The sequence below is a fragment of the Parasteatoda tepidariorum genome, chromosome 1 (genome assembly GCF_982258835.1).
Source record: "Parasteatoda tepidariorum strain Cologne lab strain chromosome 1, Ptep-v5.0, whole genome shotgun sequence".
Lineage (NCBI taxonomy): Eukaryota > Metazoa > Arthropoda > Arachnida > Araneae > Theridiidae > Parasteatoda > Parasteatoda tepidariorum.
Window position 1 is genome coordinate 112,059,253 of NC_141755.1, and position 23,564 is coordinate 112,082,816.

The following is a 23,564-nucleotide window of genomic DNA, read 5'->3' on the forward strand; positions in this document are numbered from 1 at the left end:
GCATAATTGTAGCCAAACAAGTGATAACATTCAAAACGTGGCAAGCCTTACACTTTATTTATGTTATGATATTAATTTTCGTCCCGTAGTGGACTGATCGTTACGACACGGTTCCCAGCAGATCACCGAAGTCAAGCATCACTGGCTGCTGTCAGTGTGTTGGTGGGTGACCACTTGGATCAGCCTGCGTAGGGACTGAGGGTATGTGGTATGGGTCCTCGTTAAACTGTTCTACCGTAAAGTGCTCGACTTCGCGTGCAGGTCGTCGGGCTACCGAAGCGGGGGTGCCATCCCCTCCGCAGAGGATCAAAATTGTGATGGCATGTCTTCGGATCATCCTCAGGGATGTTTCCCAGACCGTCGCCAATAGCCCATTGTGCAGCTGTAGTGCGACGTAAATGAACAACAACAACAACAATATTAATTTCGTAAATTTATTTTAGGATAACGATCTGTTAAAATTTATAAATTGCAGAAAATATTACAAAAATAAAACTTCTTAGAATATACTAAACCTCCTCATACACCACCTCGTAAGCATAACATAGTGGAAGGATACAAAGGAATTTTTCTAACTTTCTTCCGGTTTGCTATTTTTTACATTGCTGTTGTTGTAGTTCATTTACGTTGCACTTGAGCTGCACAATGAGCTATTGGTGAAGGTCTGGGAAACATCCCTGAGGATGATCCGAAGACATGCCATCACAATTTTGATCCTCTGCAGAGGGGATGGCACCCCCGCTTATCGGTAGCCAGACGACCTGCACGCGAAATTGAGCTCTTTACGGTAAAACAGTTAAACGAGGACCAATACCGCACACCTTCCGTCCCTAAGCAGACTGATCCAAGTGGTCACCCACCCGCACACTGACCGCAGCCAGTGATGCTTGACTTCGGTGATCTGTTGGGAGCCGTGTCTTAACGATTAGTCCACTGCGGGTCGTTGATCAAATGATAGTGGTTTCAAGCACCAATTAAAGGATTGTGGGTTTGATTAACAATATAAAGTTGTTTGAATTTGTTTTTCCGAGCAACTTCAAAAACCCAACAATTTGATACACATATAGCTGTTTTTTTTTTAATTCAAGAAGTCCGAATACCTTCAAATATTTTGCAAGTTAAAAAAAACTACAGTTTATTTCAAAGATCAAACACTTTGAAAAATTTTCTAAGTACAATCAATTTTTTTTTCCAATTTGAGAAAATTGGAAAGACAATTCAAGAAAATTTAAAAATTTTCTAAATACAATTTCTTTTTTAATTCAAGGAATTCTCAAAGTTCAAACAATTTCAAAATATTTTTCAATCCAAATAATTTGAAATTTTTTTTACATTCAAACAATTTGACAATTTTTCTAAGTAAAAATAATTTTTTTTCAAAATAAAATATTTCTTAAGTTTAGAAAATTGAAAACATTTTCTAGGAAATATTAAAATTTTTTTAAGAAAAATTTAAAAAATTTCAAATATTTCTTTTTTTTTTTTTTCAAATACAAACAGGAAACTATGGTTAAATAACTTCAGGTATTATTCTTATTTAAACTTTCTACTTCTCCATATATGCTAGATTTTTTCTTTAATTATTTTTAAGTTTAGGACGTCAATTTTTTTTTAACTTCACGAAATTTTCTCAGTTCAATAAACTTTAGAAGCCGAAAAAAATTGAAAACTACTCTAAGTACAGTTCCAAAACCATTCAAATATATTTTTCAGTTCATGTAATTTTTCCAAGTCCTTATTTTTAGTACTTCTAGGACAGGGATGGCGAACCAATGGCACGCGTGCCATTTATGGCACCCGACACAATATTTCGGGCACGCCACCGATCACATTTGTTTATACACAAATGTTATTACACTATGAAACATATGTAACAATTAAATTAAAATTCACAAAAAACACACAAAATAATAAACAATTATTAAAAAAAATTAACAATTAATGCTAAAAAAATCAATTAATAACCATAAAAAACAAACTAACAATAAATAACTAGCAAAAAAAATAACAGTCCCGCTTAAACTATCATCTTACAACCTAATATAAGTTATTTATCATCTAATCTGCAACAACAGAAGTCACACTGATGTTACTTTAAGGTGAATTACGCGTGTAACTGAGACATTGCAAAAAAAATTTTTTTTCAATGTAAATAAAGAGTTTTGAGTTGATAGTATTTAGTATTATTTTCCCAATAATCACGAAGTCAAAATTATTTGACGGCACGTCTATGACCTCATCGAACAATTTTTTAGAAAAAATGGCACGTTGGTGTATAAAGGTTCGCCACCCCTGTTCTAGGATATCCATCTTTTCAGTAACTTCAAAAAATTTTTATGTTATAACTTCAGAATATTTCTAAGTTTAATATATTTAAAAATTTATCCGAGAACAAACAGATTCATATCCAATTTCAAACGCTTTTCTAAGCCTAGACAATTTAAAAATCGTTCAATAGTCCAAACCATTTAAAAGACAATTACATTTGCCACGACTAATTAAAATGTTTCAAAATTGAAAGGGTCAAATATCTTCAAAATACTTACGTCCAAACAATATGAAAATTTTTCTGAGTCCAACCTTCTGCAATTACTTAATATACCCATTTTTTCCAACCAGAAAAATTTTCCAACAATATACAAAAATTGAAATTCAAAAAAAATGGGTATATGAGTCGCAGAAGTTTAGACGTCAAAAATTTTCAAATTGTTTGTAATTAGAAAAGTGTTTTAAAGTGCTCTCAATAATATTTCTTAATCCAAACAAGTCAAAAAAATTTATAAGTAGACTTTATTTGAACTTCAAGAAATTTTCAAGAAGTCCAAATAATTTGAAAATTTTAATCAGTGCAAACTTATACTATTCCTTTTATATCCGTTTTTTTATTCAAGAAATTTTTAAAGTCTAAATTTTAAGAAATATTTTGAAGTATTGCACTTAGAAAAATTCAGAAGTTGTTTGAACTTTGAAAATAGAAACGAATTTAGAATTTCTGACGTTGTTACTTAAATATTTCGAGATTTATTAGACAATATTTTTAAACTGAATGGACTTTGAAAAATATCAGAAGGTGTTTGTACTTAGAAATATTTTGAAGCCTTGTACTTAGAAAAATTCAGAAATTGTTTGAACTTTGAAAATTTCAGACGTTGTTGTTACTTAGAAATATTTTGAGGTATATTTGACTTAACAATATTTTTAAACTGAATTTTACTTCGAAAAAATCAGAAGGGTTTTAGACTTAGAAATGTTTCGAAGCCTTGTACTTAGAAAAATTCAGAGGTTGTTTGAACTTTGAAAATTTCTGACGTTGTTGGTATTTAGAAATATTTTGAGGTTAATAAGACTTAGCAATATTTTTAAACGGATTGGACTTTGAGAAAATGAAAAAGGTTTTAGAACTTAGAAATATTTTGATGCATTGTTCTTAGAAAAATTCTGAAGTTGTTTGGACTTTGAAAATTTCTGAAGTTTTCTGTATTTAGAAATATTTTAGCTATATTTTTAAACTGAATGAACTTTGTGAAATTCAGAAGTTATTTGAACTTAGAAGATTTCTGAAGTTTTTCGTAATTAGAAATATTTTGAGGCATTGACTTAGCAATATTTTTTAACTAAAATGGACTTAGAAAAATATCAGAAGGTGTTTCGACTCAGAAATATTTTGAAGTATTGCTCTTAGAAAAATTCAGAAATTGTTTGAACTTTGAAAATTTCTGACGTTGTTGTTACTTAGAAATATTTCGAGATTTTTTTGACAGCATTATTTTTAAACTGCATGGACTTTGAAAAAATCGGAAGGTTTTTAAACTTAGAAATATTATGAAGTCTTGCACTTAGAAAAATTCTGAAGTTGTTTGAACTTTGAAAATTTCTGACGTTGTTGTTACTTAGAAATATTTTGAGGTATATTTGACTTAGCAATATTTTTAAACTGATTGGACTTAGAGAAATTCCGAAGGTGTTAGTACTTAAGAATAATTTGAAGTCTTGTATTTAAAAAAAAATTCGGCAGTTGTTTGAACATGAACAACATCTAAGCGGTAGTACGTTTTACGCCATACATTCTGAAGCATTTGTGCATTCGCCGATGCAAGCGGAGGAGTTCTTCAATCGTTTTAGGATTGAAATTTTAGGGCCTGTATAGCCTGGTTGGTAGAGCACTGTTCCCATGTCCAAGAGGTCGTGGGTTTGATCTTCGATGACTTCCCGTTCAGTAAATGGTGTCTAATGCGCGTTAAATCTGTCGGGTCATAAAGTCTTTAATGCACCCACAACAAACCATACCTCTAAGGGTAATGATCCAGCTAAGGCAAATTTCTTCCATTACTTTATCCAGGAGTTCTCTTGTCTTCTTGATTGGGTTCAAAATTAGGCAGTTAACAAGAAGTTACAGTTGAACATTAGTAGTCGGAAACGCAAAAATTGGGGGGTTGGCTGTTCAACGTCGGTTATATAAAACAAATTGTTTTAGAACAACCATTGCCCGAAGATTCCTCGTGTAGTAAATTTTGACTGATGCGCGTTAAATCTGTCGAGTCACAAGGTCCTCCATGTTCCAATAACAAATCATATCTCTGGGGTATTGATCGAAGAGTTTCCTTGTCTTCTGGGTTGGTTCAAAATTACTAGGCTAATGAGTTGAATATTAGTAGTCGTAAACCCAAAATTGGGTCGGCTGTTCAACGACGGTTATAAAATTAAAATATAATTGTTTTAGGAAAAAACTAGAATAAAAATCGATAAACAAAAGTTGAAAAGGGAAAACAATTTATTTGACGCATTTGTAATGCGCTTGCCTCTGTGACCGCAAAAATGCTTCAGAATGAAATGAACTACAGCCTAGATGTGGTCCGTGTGACCAAGGGAAGTCACATAGACGCATCTCTGAGAAATCACACGCATATAAAATTTTGCAGTCCCTTCTACATCCTGAGTCATTTTTATCGATACATTATTGTTGATTAAATAGTTATTGCCTTTTTTGATCGCTAAAATTCATTTTCAAAAATCTATTCTACTATCCCTATCTAAATTATGAGACGCACTCTAAGATTCTATGTGAAATCTAAATTATCAAATGATACTCTATACAGCTTTATTGCTTTTACGACACTGTTTGCACTTGTTTACGTTGCTGTATCAATGGGTTAAATCAGACGATAGATAATATAAATTCTACGATCGGATAAATCAGACGATATATAATATAAATTCGACGATCGGATAAATCAGACGATATATAATATAAATTCGACGATCGGATAAATCAGACGATATATTATATAAATATAGAATATTTATTATATCAGGTATTATATTAGTATATTATAATAATGAGATCAAATTATGAGGCGCACTGTTTTTTTAATTTTTTATAATGAGATGTTTTGCACGAATTTATAGGCAATACTTTTATATTTAAACATACATGTAATGGGTTTTTATTCGGGAGATTTGTTTACTTATATACTTCCTATTTGTATTTGTTTTTAATGCATTGCATTACAATGTTAACCCATTAATATACAGGTTGCGCAAACAAATGCAAACCAGTTTCAGTTGCGTAAAAGCAATACAGCTGTATAGTATCACCTGATAATTATAATTTCACATAGCATCTTATATAGTGAGTCTAATAGTAGGGTAAGGACTGTATTTAGTAGGGGAGAGTGGGGTCAATTGTAACAGGGTACGATTGTAACAGAGCTAAAATTTCGAGTGTCGGGTTCTAGATTTGGTTCCTAGGTGGCGCACAAGGTGTATTTAATAAATCTACATGTACACCCCTACTGGCAACCATTTTAATGTACTTTTGAAAGAGCTACATCACAAAAGATATTTTCAAGCTACGTAAGTACTTTTTTTGGTATTAGAATATTATATTGTAACAAAGTAAGTTTGTTTAAACAAATAAAAATTATTAACCGAATATGTAAGTGGACACCTTAATTAACATTTCAATAAAAAAGAATTAGTTTTGTTAATTAACTAGCAATGTTTTTAACAAATGAAGCTGAAATGGCGTCTTGGGGACGATTGTAACAATAAGTAAAGGGACGATTGTAACAGCTGAAAATAAATAACCTTATGTTTACAAACCATTACTTAACTCTTTAAGAGCCACCAATAGTTTCCTATATCATTTATATTATGTTGCATGTGCATTATTTCATGTGTCACCTTTCACAGCATAAATTAAAAATTTTAAACCCTTAAAGTTAAAAGTTTAACTCTTTAGGACTCTGCTCATTATTATTTTTACTCCTAAAATATCACTACTATTTTGATCAATAAAAAAATATATCACAACTATGGTAATATGTATAATTAACTATGTTTTAGTTGAATTTATGAACTGTTACAATTGACCCCGTAAGTGGGGACAATTGTAACAAGTGCACGACTGTCAAAAATTGTTAATAACTAATATAATACATTTAAAATCCGGTATTTATTTTTTTTTCTAGTAGAGGATAGTCTACTTTACTCGTCTGTCAATTAATACTAATAATATATTGGATTTTTTGTTAGTTAAAAATAGTTAAGTAAAAAATGTTACAATTGACCCCACTCTCCCCTATAGACTATTTTGTTCTTTAAACAGTTTTGCTGAAACCTTTAATTTTTGTGATCTGTTTAAATGAAAAGGTATGTAGTCGATTTTTTTAAATACGACATAAATACCCCCGAAACCCTTCATCGATGAGAACTTTTATTCTGATATTCAGGACGCCATCCTCCCATCCTATTTCAAAACTCCAAAGTTCATTTCTTTTTTTCTAATTTCTGTATTTTTTCTTTGGGACCAGGACTTTTAAATTTTATGTGATTCAAACAAAAAATGTGTGTTAAAAAATATCCTAATTTAATTGTTAGGTGGTAGCTTGAAACGATTTCAAATGAACTCATTATACAACTGGTGTCAGAAATGAAGGGAATTTTCAGACTGTGTCGATTATCTCCAGAACTACAGAACCGATTTTAATGAAATTTGATCTGTACAACATACATTGCTACAATACTGAACAAAAAACCATTCAAAAATCGTAATACGCACGCACATGATTTTATTTTTATGACCGCCGTTGAACAGCCGACCCAATTTTTGGGTTTACGGCTACTAACGCCGTAGCCTTGCCATTTTGAACCAATCCAGAAGATAAGGAAACTCCTGGATCGGTACCCCCAGAGGTATTGATTTGTTATGGGAACATGGAGGACTTTGAGACTTGACAGATTTAACGTGCATCAGTCACTATTTAATACACGGGGAGTCTTCGACCGGCGGGGACCGAACCCACGAACTCTTGGACATGGGCCCGGCACCCACAGGCTATTCCGGCCTAGCATGTGATTGTGAGTAACACTCTTTGGAGTAGGAAGGTATGAAACAGCAGAATGAACAAAAAGAAGAAAATGAGTATTCTTACAGATATACAGGTCTGTGATTTCATACTTGAAATAAGGTAGTATCAATTGTTCCTGAATTATCCTGCGCGGCTATTTCATACCATCCTGTGTAAGACTATGTGGTGTATGTTGTACAGATCAAATTTCATTAAAATAAGTTCAGTAGTTCTAGAGATAATCGACACAGTCTGAAAAATTTCAAATTTCAGTCTAATTTCTTACACCAGTTCAGAAGAAATGTTTTGATGAATGATTATGTAATATGAGAGATCAATCATGATAAATAAAACGCTTCACCTGATCATCTGATTCTTCTCATTAATAATCGAGATGGAAGGAAAAAAAAAGAAGCTTTCAAGGAGAAAGTTTTTTTTCTTCCTTCATCTCTCTGTTCCTTTTCGACTTTTGTCATTTCAATATCTTAACTTACATAAGGAACCGGTTCCGCTCTCTTAGGAAGAACAGGCATTATGAAAGCATTAATTGAAATAACATCTCAGCTGTTATTTTCAACGGTAAGACTATATGCTACATGTTTCTTTTTTCTTTACTATGTTTTATTGTTTTATTGCAATGACGAGGGGCCAATGAATTCAGATGGATTTTTAGCATTACAAAACAGAGCTTATTAGAAAGTTTGGAAGAATAAATGTGATTATTAATAGTAATTTTTATAAATTTGGAAAAATTACGCTTGTTCTTTAGAAAAAAGCAGATTTCTTTCCTTGCTTAAATTATTAATTTTAACGCAACTGCCAACTCTAATGGATTTACCAGTCGACTACTGTAATTTTGACATTTTCTCCTGGGTTTCTGGTAAAATAAAGAAAATTCCTGTTTTTTGAATATTTTAGTAAATTCACCTAAAATTGAATAAGTTTTCGAAAAAAAATCCCTATTGGCATCGAATTATTATACAATCTATTGCCAACTTGGATATTTAAATAAGTATTATTAGTACGTAATGAAGCAAGTCTCACGTATAGTAATTAGCTTAAAACTTATTGTTTTTCTAAAAATTTCAGTTCATTTTTGATCAGAACTATTTTTTTAATTATAAAATGTTTTAATTATCAATAATGACTTACTTGTTTATTACTGTTTAAAATAAAAAGTTAAGAAAAAGTTAAAGTTAATAATATAAAAAAAATTCAAAATCGTTTAATGCCATTCATAAATGGAAAATATTGCAGACAATTTATAGTCAGTGTTGCAATAAAATTTCGTATTTTGATCGCAATAAGAAACCTTAAAATTCCCTTTATAAAGAATGTTTAGAATATTTTGTAACAGCTATCATGAAATTTATATTATTTGATAAAATCTACTGCATTTTTTTTCCTATCCTCATTGGCATTTATGTTTTAATTATTATTTAGGGTCTTTATTCTGTGATTTGAAAGTTAGAACTTGTTGATGCTTTCTTAAATTTTTCCTAAAAGCATGAATTTTAATATCATTAAGTTTTCTTACACATTCCTATTTTTATTTTATTTTAGTGGATGTAAAAAGTCATTGAACATAAAACGAATGTGAATGTAGGGTTCTTACTTTTGAGTGTCTCGGCAACTGATTGAGGGTCTGAAAACGGGTACGAATTTAGTTATTTATTAGAATGGGATAGAATTTGTCCCTTTCCGAATAATCACTTTCCTTTGTTAATTATTTGTTTTGTATATTTGCAGTCGAAAGGAAGGAAGTTATGAATTTATCAGAACCACTGATTGAAAGGTAAGAAAACTCTTATTCAAACCTTCCTTTCTGCCTTTCCTCAACTTTTATTAAATGAAGTATGAACTGATTAGTTTAGGACATCCGAAGTGCATGCTAAATATATCGTGGTCACAAAGTCCTCCCATTTTGCTTTGGGTGTACCGTATCTGAGATGGATCGTTCAAATCAAGGATGAGAGGTGTGTGAATGAGTCCTCCTTGTGCAGGGGTCTGTCCAGACATTTTGTGAAAGGTCCGTTTTTCGTGAAATTGTGAAAAAAATTACTCACATTCTTTCAACCAGGGTCCGCTTTTATGAATTTGTGCAAATAGGGTCCGTTATTGCAACAAAAAAAAAAACTTTTTCAAGGAGTTTTTAAATTGTAAAGACATACAAGATTATGCTCAACACTGTAAAATGATTATTAAAAAAATTAAATTTTAAAAAATAAACAACAATTGCTGTTTCTAAATTAAGAGATGCAACATACAAATAGTATTTGGTATTTAGCCTATACAGCTGAACGCAGAATATTCATTACGGACGAATAATGGAAGAATCGTCTGCCGAAGACAAAATTTAATTCGTTCACATCCATCTTTCTTGTTTTCTGCCCTGGGAAGGGTTTATTCGATTAAGAAAATAATAATGAAGATAAACAAATTTGTGAAGGGTCCGATTAAAAGAAAAGTCATTTTGTGAAGGGTTCGTTTTTAAGTTAAAATATTTTGTGAAGGGTCCGTTTTTATGAAAAGATATTTTGAGAAGGGTCCGTTAACGGACCCAAATTTCTTCTAAACGGACCCCTGTTGTGGAACGACTTGTGTGTCGCAAAATCGTATTTTTAGCCATAGATGGCACCAGTGTGTAAAACAAGATGTCCACCCTCTGTCTTAAATACCAGCTTCATTTCAAAGCAGGTTTGCTGATATTTGCATGTGTAGCAACACAACAACAGTTTAACACTAAACATACCAACACTTGGTGTATATCTATTTCTACCATAGCCGGTCAAATGAATGTTTCTTGATTGAATGTATGAAATATGGATGTTAGGACGGAAATAAACTAAAAAATCTTTATTATAATGGAACAAAATTGCCAATTTTTATGTATTACAAACACAAAGAATTTTTAATTCTTTACTCAACGTATTTTTTACATATACAGGGTGGTTCTATTGTACATTTTCGGCAAGTTCTAGTTATTATTATTTCCATAAATATTATAATTATTCTTATAAGAATAATTCTTATGATTATTCTTATAATTATAAGAATTATAATCATTCTTTGAATTAAAATTATTTCTTATAAGAACTTGTGCTGTCTTGATTGTTTCGACATTTTTCTGGGTAAAAACTAACTGTTAGTTAGAAATGAAGTAAAGCTATCCACATAAAATATAAGCTACTGACCAAAACATTTAGTTTTTGTCACTTGTTCTGACACAAAAATGCCCATCTAAAATTTTAGGTACTTTCTTGGAATTTGCAGTGATTTTGACTCATTACGCAACAATCTTTGCAGAAATGTGCAACTCATCGAATGCAATACGTTGAACACGTTTTACATTGTCATTTCTTATCCGATCGCCTTATAAAGCAATAAATTGTTCTCCCGGTCATATGACCTGTTGTGGTAGAAATAGGTATACGACAAGTATTATCTATACATCTATACATAATAATAAACGCGACTGTGTGTGTGTGTCTGTAATCACAATATATCGCCCCAGAAGCCTCGCCCAGGCACGAAACTCGGCACATAATTGTGTTTTGACATAATGAAGAAGTATTTTTTTTCTTTTTTAAAAATTTGGATTAGTTATTTAGTTATAAGTCATTTTGTAAGAAAATCTATGCTTTTTCGTCTTCAAAGAGCCATATTCAAAAAACTATTAAAAAATGCATATCTCTTATGCTAATGCGAACCTTACAAATGAAACATTAATTTTCGACAACTTAAACCAATAATATACGAAGGAATTAATAATTTAATTGTAAGGTTCGCATTAGTTTACATTTAACAAAGTGGATAAAACTTTAACTTTTGTACTAAAAATGTGGCAACATATTAGATACGTAAATAGAACGCTACGCTTTGATATATTTATCGCTGTTCATAATTATTATAATAAGTTTTTCTTCTTCTTTCCACTCTCTTTTTTTTTTCTTAAGCGAAGACGATAAGGGAAAATTATACTTGAGGATGCCCCTTGGCGAAATTGGTGACTTATGTTTGGCGCTATTCCTGTTTGCGCGGAACACCGTGGTAACAGAAATGACGGCCGAAACATAATGATATTTCAAAAAACATTGGAAAATTTCAACAAAACATCGGATAAAGCTTGCAATGAACCCAATATAAGCAAAATTAATAAATCCAATAAAAAGGATTTTGAATCGAAGCAAAAATTAATGGAGTAGGTGCAGAAAGAAAAGGAAAAAAACAACAACTCACTTCTTCATTAAGCTTGAATATTCTCAGATTTAGGTGCACAGAATTATCTAATAACAGTTAGATACTGTCTAAATTTATCGTGAATAGAATCTGTGTACCTCCATCGTCACATAAATTCGGCGAAATATGAATCGAAAATGGTGTTTGTGGTACCGAACTGGTGATGACATTTTTTTATAAAGTCCCTTTTTATGACTGCCCACATACGTTCGATCTTATTGACCAGAAGTAAAAGTAACCTTACCAGCCGGTATCTAACGAAGAACTAATGGACCTCTGAAATTACGTATACCGTTGAACATTAATAACGCTAAAATCTAAACCGTTGAGAATCACGATTGGGTTTCAACATCGCCCAGCTTGGCGATCACAACTTGGCGAGAATCAAGGGGCACCCTCAAATATAGTCTACCCGACGTTAATTTTTGTAGCGATATAGAAATAGAAATTGATACCATAAAAAAATTATAGAGAAATAGATACCATAAAAAATTAATTCGTTTTCGTGTTCTTTTCATGTATTTAAAGCAACTTTTGTATGCTTTTACAATTTCTGAGGTCTTTTTTTAAGAAAAAAAAACAAGTCTCCACCTGATAGTTATATTATAGGTCAGGTTACCATAGCAAAGTTACATCTTCAAACATCCTCAAGAGCTATAACACATCTGCAGCAGAACTGGATATGAAGACAAAATTGCAGGACAGAAACACTTTAATTGTCCACTAATCTTCAGATTTCCTGCTATGTTTTAAAAAACTTTATTTGTGGAAACCTTTAGCGCGGCGGACAGCTGGCCGCCTTTGCGGCTAGTTCGAAATAAACCAAATACAAACAATAATAATAATAATAATAATAGAATATTAACTGTATATAATTGTTAGAAAAAGTCATGAAGTCAAATGTGCAAAAACGATAAGATGATAAGCGCATTTTCGATGCAAAAGTTCTTAAACGGTTATTTGACCGGTTATGGTGTGGTAAAGATGCAAGTTCATTATTTATTTTAAATCATTTTTTTTAAATACATATACAATTATTTCAATATTTTCGGTTTTATTTTATAATACTTATTCACAGTCTTTACATATAGTAGATTTGCAATACATTTACGACAAATGTGAAAAAATAAAAATTAGCTTTTAATACTATTTTAAAAGTTTTAGTGAAATTCATCAGCATAACATGATAGAGTAGAAAGTCTATTTATGAATGACATATAATAATAGATCCGTTTAATTTATTTCGGTGATCAACATGATATATAAACAGGTTACAAAGGTTTTTCTCCCTTTTATTCTATAGAACAAATTATCGGCCTTTGATAGTAGGGGTCAAACTTGAAATGTTTCACTCTATTGTTCATGTTAAAATGTAGCAGTTGTGCCAAATATTGAAATTTTGCAAAACTACTGTAAGTTTTGCGAAATTTCATTTCAGAGTATCCAGTATGTAAATATGAAAGCATCTGTAAAACATTAAATTTATGCTCATCACTTTTTTAATAATTAACTTCTAACTTAGATCAATACATTTCGCTTTGGAATTCATGAATTAAAAGATAATTTATTCATAAAATACAATAACTGAACATTTTACAATTATGTATAATTTGCAGAGAAACGCGTGCATTTTTGACTTCTTAGTAAACACCCAATTATTATCCTTATTATGAATAGAATTCACCACCAGGATTTTAAGCCGATTAAAGTTTTGCAGCAACTGAAATATGTTGCTAAAGCAGTCACTATCCCTATTATTCTAAGATAGCTATTATACTAAAAGTACCTGAACAATTTTATTGCTTTACTGTTTCCAAACAAACATAGGCTCAAAAACGTTCAAATTTATGTGATTCATTCTATAATGATTTAAAGAAATGTCATATTATTCATTCAATTCACTTAAATTTATCTTAAAAAATTTTCATATTATCAAAACTTGTTTTCTTCCATAAATTTATAGATTGTGTGAAGAAATCTTTCCTCATATATGCACATTTTTGTGAGACATACATAAATATCCTTAATGCACAGTTTTGTGAGACATGCATAAATATCCTTAATGCACAGTCTTGTGAGGCATGCATAAATATCCTTAATGCACAGTCTTGTGAGGCATGCATAAATATCCTTAATGCACAATTTTATGTGACATGCATAAATATCCCTACTGCGCAATCTTTTGAGACATGCATAAATATCCTTAATGCACAATTTTGTGAGACATACATAAATATCCCTACTGCGCAATCTTTTGAGACATGCATAAATATCCTTAATGCACAGTTTTGTGAGACATGCATAAATATCCTTAATACACAATTTTGTGAGACATGCATAAATATCCTTAATGCACAATTTTGTGAGATATGCGTAAACATCCTTAATGCACAGTTTTGTGAGACATGCATAAATATCCTTAATGCACAATTTTGTGAGATATGCGTAAACATCCTTATTGCACAATTTTGTGAGACATTGCATTGAAATGTGTTCTCGGGACCAATGGAAATTAAATTTCACGGGACTCTTATAAATAATGCAGGTATTAGTTTAACTTAATTTAATGTACCTTCTTAATACGTTTTCTTACGTATTCCTTTTAAATGTTTCACGAGCTTTAATAAAGTATCTCCAAAAACTTTTAGCTGCGTATATAAGGAAATTATATGAATTATTTGTTCTAAATGTCATAGGATTTAAATGTACATAAATCAATTCGTAATGCATATAAATTTAATGAGATGTTTAAAAATCAAAATTACGACGCAGGTTGCATATTAAAAACAGTGCAGACAAAGCGTCGAAAAGAAATGCAGTTCCGTTGTAGATTCCCCCCCCCCCCTAGAGTCTCAAAACAACATTTGGTTTAAATACGATTTTTATTGGATGACACAAACAGAATTCCATCGGTTAAATTTATTAAAGTATTCGCTTTTTTAATTGAAAAACCTTCTTTTACTTCAAGTTCTGAATAAGTTTTTTTTTTCTACGTATAAATTTTTGATAAAAGTAAAATATGCTCTCAGCGTGTTTAGGTTGTTCATTTAAGTCTCTAAAAAGTTTTTTTTAAAATTGCATTCCAAAGAGGCCGGCTGCATAGGATGTCTTTCTTGGAATGGAGAGAGGGATTTTTTCATAACATCGTGACAATTTTTGACAAGGGGTGGGTAACAAGAAGAGTGACAACACACATTTTGGTAAAAAAAAAAAAAAAAAAAAATTATTCGAAATCAGCTGATTCACTACATTTATGTCATTTAAATTTTACTTCCAAGTGTTAGTTTTTATTTAGTAAAAGTGTAAAAGTCTTTTCAGTCTAAAATTGATTGTTTATGTGATAGTGAGGGAATTCAGTTTGAAAGCAGACAAGGAAAATACGGATTTACTTGTAGTTTTTTTAGGGCTCAAATTCAATCAGAGTATTCTGATTGCATGCGGTCGCAGAAGAAGGCTGCTTCAGATAAATTCGATTACAGTTCTGCAACAGATTATAATATCTTTTACTCCGTGAAATGCATCATTCATAACAGCATGCAGAGTTAAATATGCAAATAAGTTTTCGATGAAAAAAAATATTTGTTAATAACCCTCTTCCTTGATTAAAAGCTTTGAAGTTGTTGGTGCTTTTCCGGTATTGAAAGAAGATTATGAAAAAAGAAATTGTGATTGTTTTATAACAATCACTGGTTACCCATTGGTAAAAAGCTTTTTCTATCTGGATGAACTCCCTTAAACGCCACAACATTTCAAATCAGGGGTTGCAAAAACTCTCTCAATGAATGTTTGACGTCGGATTGGTTTTCATATCCTGCCTATGTACGTGTTTCAAGACGTCATAAAATACTTTTCCTTCTTCAGAACTTAAAATCATCGTCAAGCCAGTCATTATAAGTGAATAATAAAAAAATATAAAAATACTTTAAATTATTTTGATGTAAATACATTAAAAATAGTGAAAACAAATTTCAAAAAAACAGCAGCGATCGCCATAGCAACGCATACAGTGGCAACGCTATAACATAGTTGAAATGTGTGATGACGTCCAAATAAGATGCCCACGCCATCAAACCAAAAACAAGACCACTTTTGACAATTGGTAAAAAAAAAAAGGAAATTCTAAAAATTGTTATTAAACATCGTCATTCATATGAATGAAACTCGACTACCCATGCTCTAAATGAACTGTTGGGCTATTAAAACAATTTTGGATCCCGCAGTGGACTGATCGTTAAGACACGGTTCCCAGAAGATCACCGAAGTCAAGCATCACTGGCTGCGGTCAGTGCGCGGGTGGGAGACCACTTGGATCCAGGGCTAAAGAGAATAGAAGGGCTGGTTCACTCCTTAGAAGAAACTCTCGCCGCGCCAATCCTCCGATTTTCTCTAGTGACGTCACTTTGGCGCAACGCTCGCGCTTTTACTTCAAGAACAGAGCATTCGGCCTTACTAGCTCTAACTAATATTGGAGCATTTCTTTTTGTGACATATTCTAAGACATTTGTTATTTTCTATAATGACTTTCCTCAGTTTTTGTCGTGAATTTACAAAATTTTAAAACTATTAACGAAATGCCAGTTTGCGCGATTGCAACTTCTGATAGAAAAACAAAAGGAAAAATATAATTTTCCACGTGTTCCCTAAAGTAAATGAACAACTATGTAAAGAATGAATTCCGAAATGACACAGTTAATATAAAACAGCAATGTGTTTCTTCTATCGTTAAGAACTTTTATAAAAATTCGTTACCGTAAACCGGGGCGAGTCTGCCCATTTTAGTTTTATTTAATTTTCACTATTTTAAATTGCAAATAAAATTATTTTTACCGACGGAGGACTTAGTTCAGACTCTAAGGAAGATGGCGCTGTAGTAGTTTGATCCGTTTTTTATTTATTTGGTGTCTTTTTAACCGACCTGTTCAAACGTCTTTTGAGAGATTTGTATTGAAAATCAGCAAACTTTTAGTTGGTGCTCCGTAAGTATATTATTATTATTACTATTTTCACTTTGGTTAAGTGATAAACTTATCTAAGACTAAGATTACATTAATTTTATATGAAAAAAAAAAGAATGTAAGTTTTGCTGTTTCAAACAAAAAGCCAGAATTCGCGGGGCGAGTCTACCCATTCGTATTTAGCTTTAATAAAGCATAATAATATAATTTAGAACTTTGTTTCTATTAAAATTAAGTCATTTTAAATGAATTTGAGTATATTATTTTAATTCTGCATTGATAAATTTATCATTAATAAGAAAATTTATAGGTTAAATATAAATGTAAATATAAAATATGTTTATTTTACCTATTTTTTCAATTTTTAAATTACAAAATTAACTTTTTTTATTTAATGCAAGTTAAATAAATTATTATTTATTATTACAGATGGTTCGAAACTATATTCGCAAAACAAATGGATTTAAATGTTACAAAAAAATGCCACCTGAGATGGAAAAAGCTATCCAAAGGATAAAAGCCAAACAAATAACAATTCAAGATAATTGTAAATTTATATTAATTTTAATTTATTTTTATCAACAATAATCAGAAAAAAATGTTATTTTATAATGTTAATGATTATAAAAACAAAACTGGGATCAAAATGTGATAATTTATCAAATACTCAATTTGTGTTATTTTATGAATAAAAAAATGGAATATATAATAAAGTTATGAATTTTACTTCATAAATATCCTATCTAGTAACTAAAATAACAATTTAATAGCAAAATTTGATTATTTACAATGTTGACATTCATTTTAGTCGAATGGGTAGACTCGCCCCATACGAGAGATTTGTCAGCAGTTCTATAAAAATATACAGTAACAGCGTAACTGTTAATATTTTCTAAAATCGATTTCACAGCTTTAAAGAGGGATAAATAGCGATTCCGAAACACCTATTAAAAGCCTTTTTTCTTTAATATTTACAAATGTTTGACCACCTGAAAGTTGACAAACTGAAAAAATGGGTAGACTCGCCCCGGTTTACGGTATCTAAATAGAAATCGCCTCGTTACTTCAAACAGAAAGGCATGTGAAAAAAATTAAAAAATGGATAAAGTCAAAGAAAATTAAAACGTAAGTAAAAAGTATAAATAAAATATATAGTGTACAGTTGAAATTCACCTAATTTCATAACTTATTTTTTTAATGTAGTTATTCTAAATATTTATGATTCATTTAAAAATTATATTCTCTTGAATTTAAATATCTATGAATTATATCATCTTAAATTTAAATATCTATAAACAATTGTAAAATTTCTAATGTAATTATGAACCTAAATTATTATTTCGTTTCAGTAATTAGCGTTTAAGGTTGATGTTTCCTAATGATTAAGTATGAACAAATTGCTATTAACGGCATATTTTAAAATCGGGGATTCTAAATTTAACTCAACTTGTTGTTATAAAAGAATATGTAGATAAAAAAGTGTCGATATATGTTTTCAGTTTTCTTAATAATTAAAGTTAAAACTGAACTTTTTAAAATAAAGTATTTATAGTGTCATGTTCGCCAACTAGTAAAATATTTTTATAAGTTTAAAATGGTATTTTTTTAATATAATGGCCAAGAAAGTTTTTTTAAACTATGCTTATGAATGGAAATAATGTGTTAATTACGTAAAGTTTGAAAGCTAATTATCAGAAAAAGTCTAACTTATTTTTACAAAGAGAAAGATGCAAAGTTATCATAATATCTTTGCGTGCGATCTTCCGAGATCTGTGGACACAGTGACGTCATGAGGAGGGAAATCGTAGCTGCAGCTCTAAGAGCGGAGTGAACTAGCCCTTCTATTCTTTTTAGTCCTGACTTGGATCAGTCTGCGTAGGGACCGAGGGTGTGCGGTATGGGTCCTCGTTAAACTTTTCTGACGGAAAGTGCTCAACTTCGCGTGCAGGTCTTTGGGCTGCCGAAGCGGGGGCGCCACACCCTTTGCAGAGGATCAAAATTGTGATGGCATTTCTTCGGATCATCCTCAGGGATGTTTCCCAGACTGTCGCCAATAGCCCATTGTGCAGCTCTAGTGCGACGTAAATTAACTACAACAACAAAACAATTTTGGTGTCATCAAAATGATATTAAAGTTTCAACAATGTTCCTTGGAAAGCCTAACCTTTAGTTAAATGTAAATTAAATTTACTTGAAAATGGTGAGCAATTTTTCTTAAATATATTTTAAAACAGAAGTTATATACTACACTACAAATTTTATCGGAGCTCCGATAGAGCAATCGGTTAAGGCCACACTGCTTGTGCGAGAGCTCGAGGTAATGAGTTCAATCCTGGTGGTCGTAAAATAATTGGCATGATTATGCAGAGCGTGCTTGTCAAATGTGTCATATTAGGATTTTTTTGCTATAATTACAGCTATTACTGTTAAAAAAAATCCTATCTTTCAGGGCTCAAGTGACCGTTCTACGGAACTCGAGCTGCGTTAGGAAAAGTTTTTTTGATAGCACTATTTTAAACACAGCTCACTAGGTTTGATGCAATTTATTAGATTTCAACCATGTTGTAAATTGAAGTATTTTTTTGAGAAAGGAATTTCTAGAAACTCTTATTAAACATTTAAAATCTTCCAAAAAGCCGTTTTAATTCATGAGAACTTGCATTCTTAAAAAAAACTATAATTTTGCTGTAGTTTGAAATATTTTATTAAATAAGGAACTTCTAGAGATTGTTATTAATCATTTGAGAATCTTCCAAAACGGCGTTTTAATTGATGAGAACTTGCATGATATTAAAAAACTAGAATTTTGGTGTTATCAAAATGATATTCAAGATTTTATTTGAACAATGTTCCTAGGTTATTGTTATTGTTAATTTACGTCGCACTAAAGCTGCACAATGGGCTCAATGTTCCTAGGAGAGTACGTTTTCCAAAGCCTTTAAATGTAAATTAAATTTAACTTGAAATTGGTGTGGAATTTTTTAAAAATATATTTAAAAACAGAAGAGATATATTTCACGTAAAAAACTGTCGGCGCTTCGGTAGCGCAGTTGGTTAAGGCGCCGGCTGGAGAGCTCGAGGTACTTCTAGAATTCGATGCTGGTGGTTGCAAAATAAGTGGCGTGTGTACGCAGAACGTGAAAGTTAAATGTGTAGTGACTGAAAGTCCACCTGTTGGTGGTGATGTGAAGAGAGTTATGTGCTGGTTGCGGTAATGTGACGAAAGATATGTACTGGTTATGATGTAGAAGTTTGGAGAGAGTAAAACCAGATGGTTGTGGTTTGGAAATTCAGGGAGCCTCTTTAAACGTCGATTTTTTAAAATAGTACATTTTTCTTTTCAATTTTACGACTTCTTACATATAAAATTTCATGAGTAAAGGAGAGCCACGCAAAACCTCTTCTTGTTAAAATAAAAAAAATTTTAAAATTTTTCTACTTTTCACAGATAATTTTTTTATGAGTAAGTTCATATAAACAACCATAATATTAAAATAATGAGGAATTTTTTTAATAATTATTGTTGTTTCAGTTTTAAAAAATTCTGGCTTTTAGGGCCCTTGTAACTGTTCTTCGGAGCTCTAGGAGTTTTCGGGAAATCTTTTGGATACCAAAATTTTAAGCACAGCTCACTTATTATTTTTCTATTTCCTACAATATAATCGAGTTGCTGTCTGAAATATTTTTTTAAAAAAAGGGTTCTTAAAAGTGGTTATTAAACATTTGAAAATCTTCCGAAAAGGTTTTTTTAACTGTCGAGAGCGTGCGTCGTATTAAAAAATAAACAAATACATATACCTGATAATCCTCAGTCGTTTCAAAAATAACTGAGAAGGAAAAATTAGCCAGGTTTCGAGTGCTTTAAAAAAGACGTGAATAAAGACGACAACAAAACTGATTTGAAGAAGAAAAGCTAATAAATGTTTGTTTTGAAAAAATGGCAAGTTAAAATAAAAATATAGGCAATACTTTATAAGGCAATACTTTTATATATAATGGGTTTTTTATTCAGGAGATTTTTTATATATTTCCTAGTTGTATTTATTTTTAACTTACTGCATTATACAATGTTAACCAATTGACACAGGAGCGTAAACAAGTGCAAACCAGTTTCGATTGCGTAAAAACAATACAGCTGCAGAGCATCACCTAATAACACAGAATCTAATAATATCGTCGGGGACTTAATAATAATCACTGACGTTAAGCAACAGATTCCCTTTACAATTGCTTTTACATCAATAATCTACTCTAATTGTTGAATCGAAAGTAGAAGAATTGAATAGAAAGTCAATCAAGCTTTTAGTGCGAGCTAAAAGCAGTACAAAAGCCATAAGCGGGATTCGAACTTTTTATGAGGCGGCTGCTTTTCAAGCCTCTAATTTATGTAGCTTTCATATTTTAGCAGGACGAAGAAAAGGATATGCAGAGAGAATTTCTGGATTGGTAAAGATCGTGCTCTCTCCTGGACAATTGCAGTGTCTATTTTACTCATTAATTTCATCGCCATTGGATTGGGACGGATGTCCAGCCTCCTCTACGTCGACTTCATCCGAGAGTTTAAAGTCAACAGAAAATATGCCTCCGCCCCATTCAGCGTTCAGCAATCCACCAGAAATTTATTCGGTACACACTTTATTCCTTTTTTTATTATTTTCTTAATTGTAAACTAGCTGAATACCCGTTCTTCGTTTCAGGGGGGGGGGGAGTAAGCAATCAATATTTCAATACTCAGCAATATAACGATACCCTGCAAAAAATTAAAAGATATATACCAACACAATTAATAAAGCTAAAATAATGAAATTTTTTGAATTTATTATTTGCTGACCGTCCCGGTGACTTTACGTTATTAAATTAAGTAAAACACGATTTTAGTAGTTTATCTCACCCAAATAAGGATTAACTATATCCAGAATCAGTTAGAGTGTATAGCTTATTATTATTTTTATTATTTCAGTTAGTACTTAATACCAAAATAAATTAAGCATTATTGGCGTCGATAATAATTTCGCTTCTCTTAAACGAATTAGTAGGGGAGAGTGGGGTCAATTGTAACAGGGTACGATTGTAACAGAGCAAAAATTTCGAGTGTCGGGTTCTTGATTTGGTTCCTAGGTGGCGCACAAGGTGTATTTAATAAATCTACATGTACACCCCTGCTGGCAACCATTTTCATGTACTTTTGAAAGAGTTGCATCACAAAAGATATTTTCACGCTACGTAAGTACTTTTTTGGTATTAGAATATTATATTGTAACAAAGTAATTTTGTTTAAACAAATAAAAATTATTAACCAATTATGAAAGTGGACACCTTAATTAGCATTTCAAAAAAAAAAAGATTAGTTTTGTCAATTAACTAGCATTGTTTTTAACAAATGAAGCTGAAATGGCGTCTTGGGGACGATTGTAACAATAAGTAAAGGGACGATTGTAGCAGCTGAAAATAAAATTCATAATTTCGCTGTGGTCTTTAAGAACCACCAACAGTTTCCTATGTCATTTATATTATGTTGTATGTGCATTATTTTATTTGTCACCTTTCACAGCATAAATTAAAATTTTTAAACCCTTAATGTTAAAAGTTTAACCCTTTTGGTTTCTGCTCATTATTATTTTTACTCCTAAAATATCACTACTGTTTTGATCAATAAAAAAATATATCACAACTATGATAATATGCATAATTAACTATGTTTTAGTTGAATTTATGAACTGTTACAATTGACCCCGTAAGTGGGGAAAATTGTAACAAGTGCACGACTGTCAAAAATTGTTAATAACTAATATAATAACATTTAAAATAAGGTGTTTATTTTTTTTTCTAGTAGAGGATAGTCTACTTTACTCGTCTGTCAATTAATACTAATAATATATCTGATTTTTTGTTAGTTAAAAATAGTTAAGTAAAAAATGTTACAATTGACCCCACTCTCCCCTACTATTTCTCTATTAATAATGCTGCCAACATAGCTTACTTTAATTTCAATAAGTAATGATTACCAAAATTAAGTCAGAATCATTAGTTTAATAATAATAGTTTGATTTTTTTTACGCTTCTTTCAAATGAATTAACACCATCTCTCCATTAATTCTTCTTAATACTCAGCTTATTTCTTTTTACTTTAATTTATAGAGATTACCAAAATTGATTAAGCATCATTGGGATCAAATGCCGACCAGGTGGCCGAGTGGTTAGCGTGCCTGACTGCGGAGCAGACGGTTGCGGGTTCGAATCCCGCTTAGGGCATGGATGTTTCTTTCTCTCTCTGTGTGTTCTATGTCCTTTCTTCTGTGTGATTGTGTGAATGTAACCTGTCCTATGAACAGGTTTTTGGTTGTATGACGTGGGCGATGCTACTCCACCGCCGTGGCTTAGCCACAGGTGCACACTGGGTAACGATAAGAGAGTAGCAATTCTGGCATTTCTGAGGTCAATGGGAAATAGATCCAATTGTCCGCCATTAACCAAAAAAAAAATCATTGGGGTCAATTGCAGTACGGGGATCTTCAATGTTTCTCCTATGCGAATTAGTATTATTTCTCTAATGATTGTGCTTTTAAATACATAATTTATCAATTTTAATTATAATTGCAGTTGATTTTAAAATATTTAGTTTTATAGATTTACTTTTTAAAAGCATAATTATAAGCAAAATAAACGCGTGGTTATGAATTTGGCGACGTAATCTGCAAATACCATCATGTTCTCGCTGACATAACGAATAAAAATTAAATATTAAAGAACGCGCAAAACCTTTTGTTTTTTAACGAGAGCTATAAGCTAGCAAATACCACTGATGTAATCTTTTAAATATTTGAGATAAAGAGAATCGTCTGCAGTACTGATTTATTGATTCTTTTTTTTTTCACCCCTCACGAAGAATGGTTATTCAGAGTTTCATTAATCAGAACTTTATAAATAATTGAGTATTTATACAAATGTAACGACATAATATTAATTAAGAAAATAGAGCAGAAAAAAAATATAGCTTCATGAACATAAGTCTTTAACATTA

The 23,564-nt window shown here is 31.3% G+C and overlaps 1 protein-coding gene across 4 annotated transcripts in view; it reads left to right on the plus strand.

Moving 5' to 3' along the window:
* The first annotated feature begins 7,808 nt into the window (after positions 1-7,808).
* Positions 7,809-23,564, plus strand: part of LOC107444814 (uncharacterized) — a 35,558-nt gene continuing 19,802 nt past the window's right edge. The window contains exons 1-4 of one of the 4 annotated variants that reach the window (XM_087150426.1): positions 7,809-7,928; positions 8,913-9,004; positions 9,099-9,144; positions 20,949-21,169. In XM_087150426.1, the coding sequence (XP_087006552.1) occupies positions 9,116-9,144; positions 20,949-21,169 (250 nt within the window). In that variant the 5' untranslated portion in view covers positions 7,809-7,928; positions 8,913-9,004; positions 9,099-9,115. Of the gene's footprint in view, positions 8,230-8,912; positions 9,005-9,098; positions 9,145-20,948; positions 21,170-23,564 lie in introns of all 4 variants that reach the window. The other 3 variants (XM_087150429.1, XM_087150427.1, XM_087150428.1) reach the window with 3 other exon arrangements.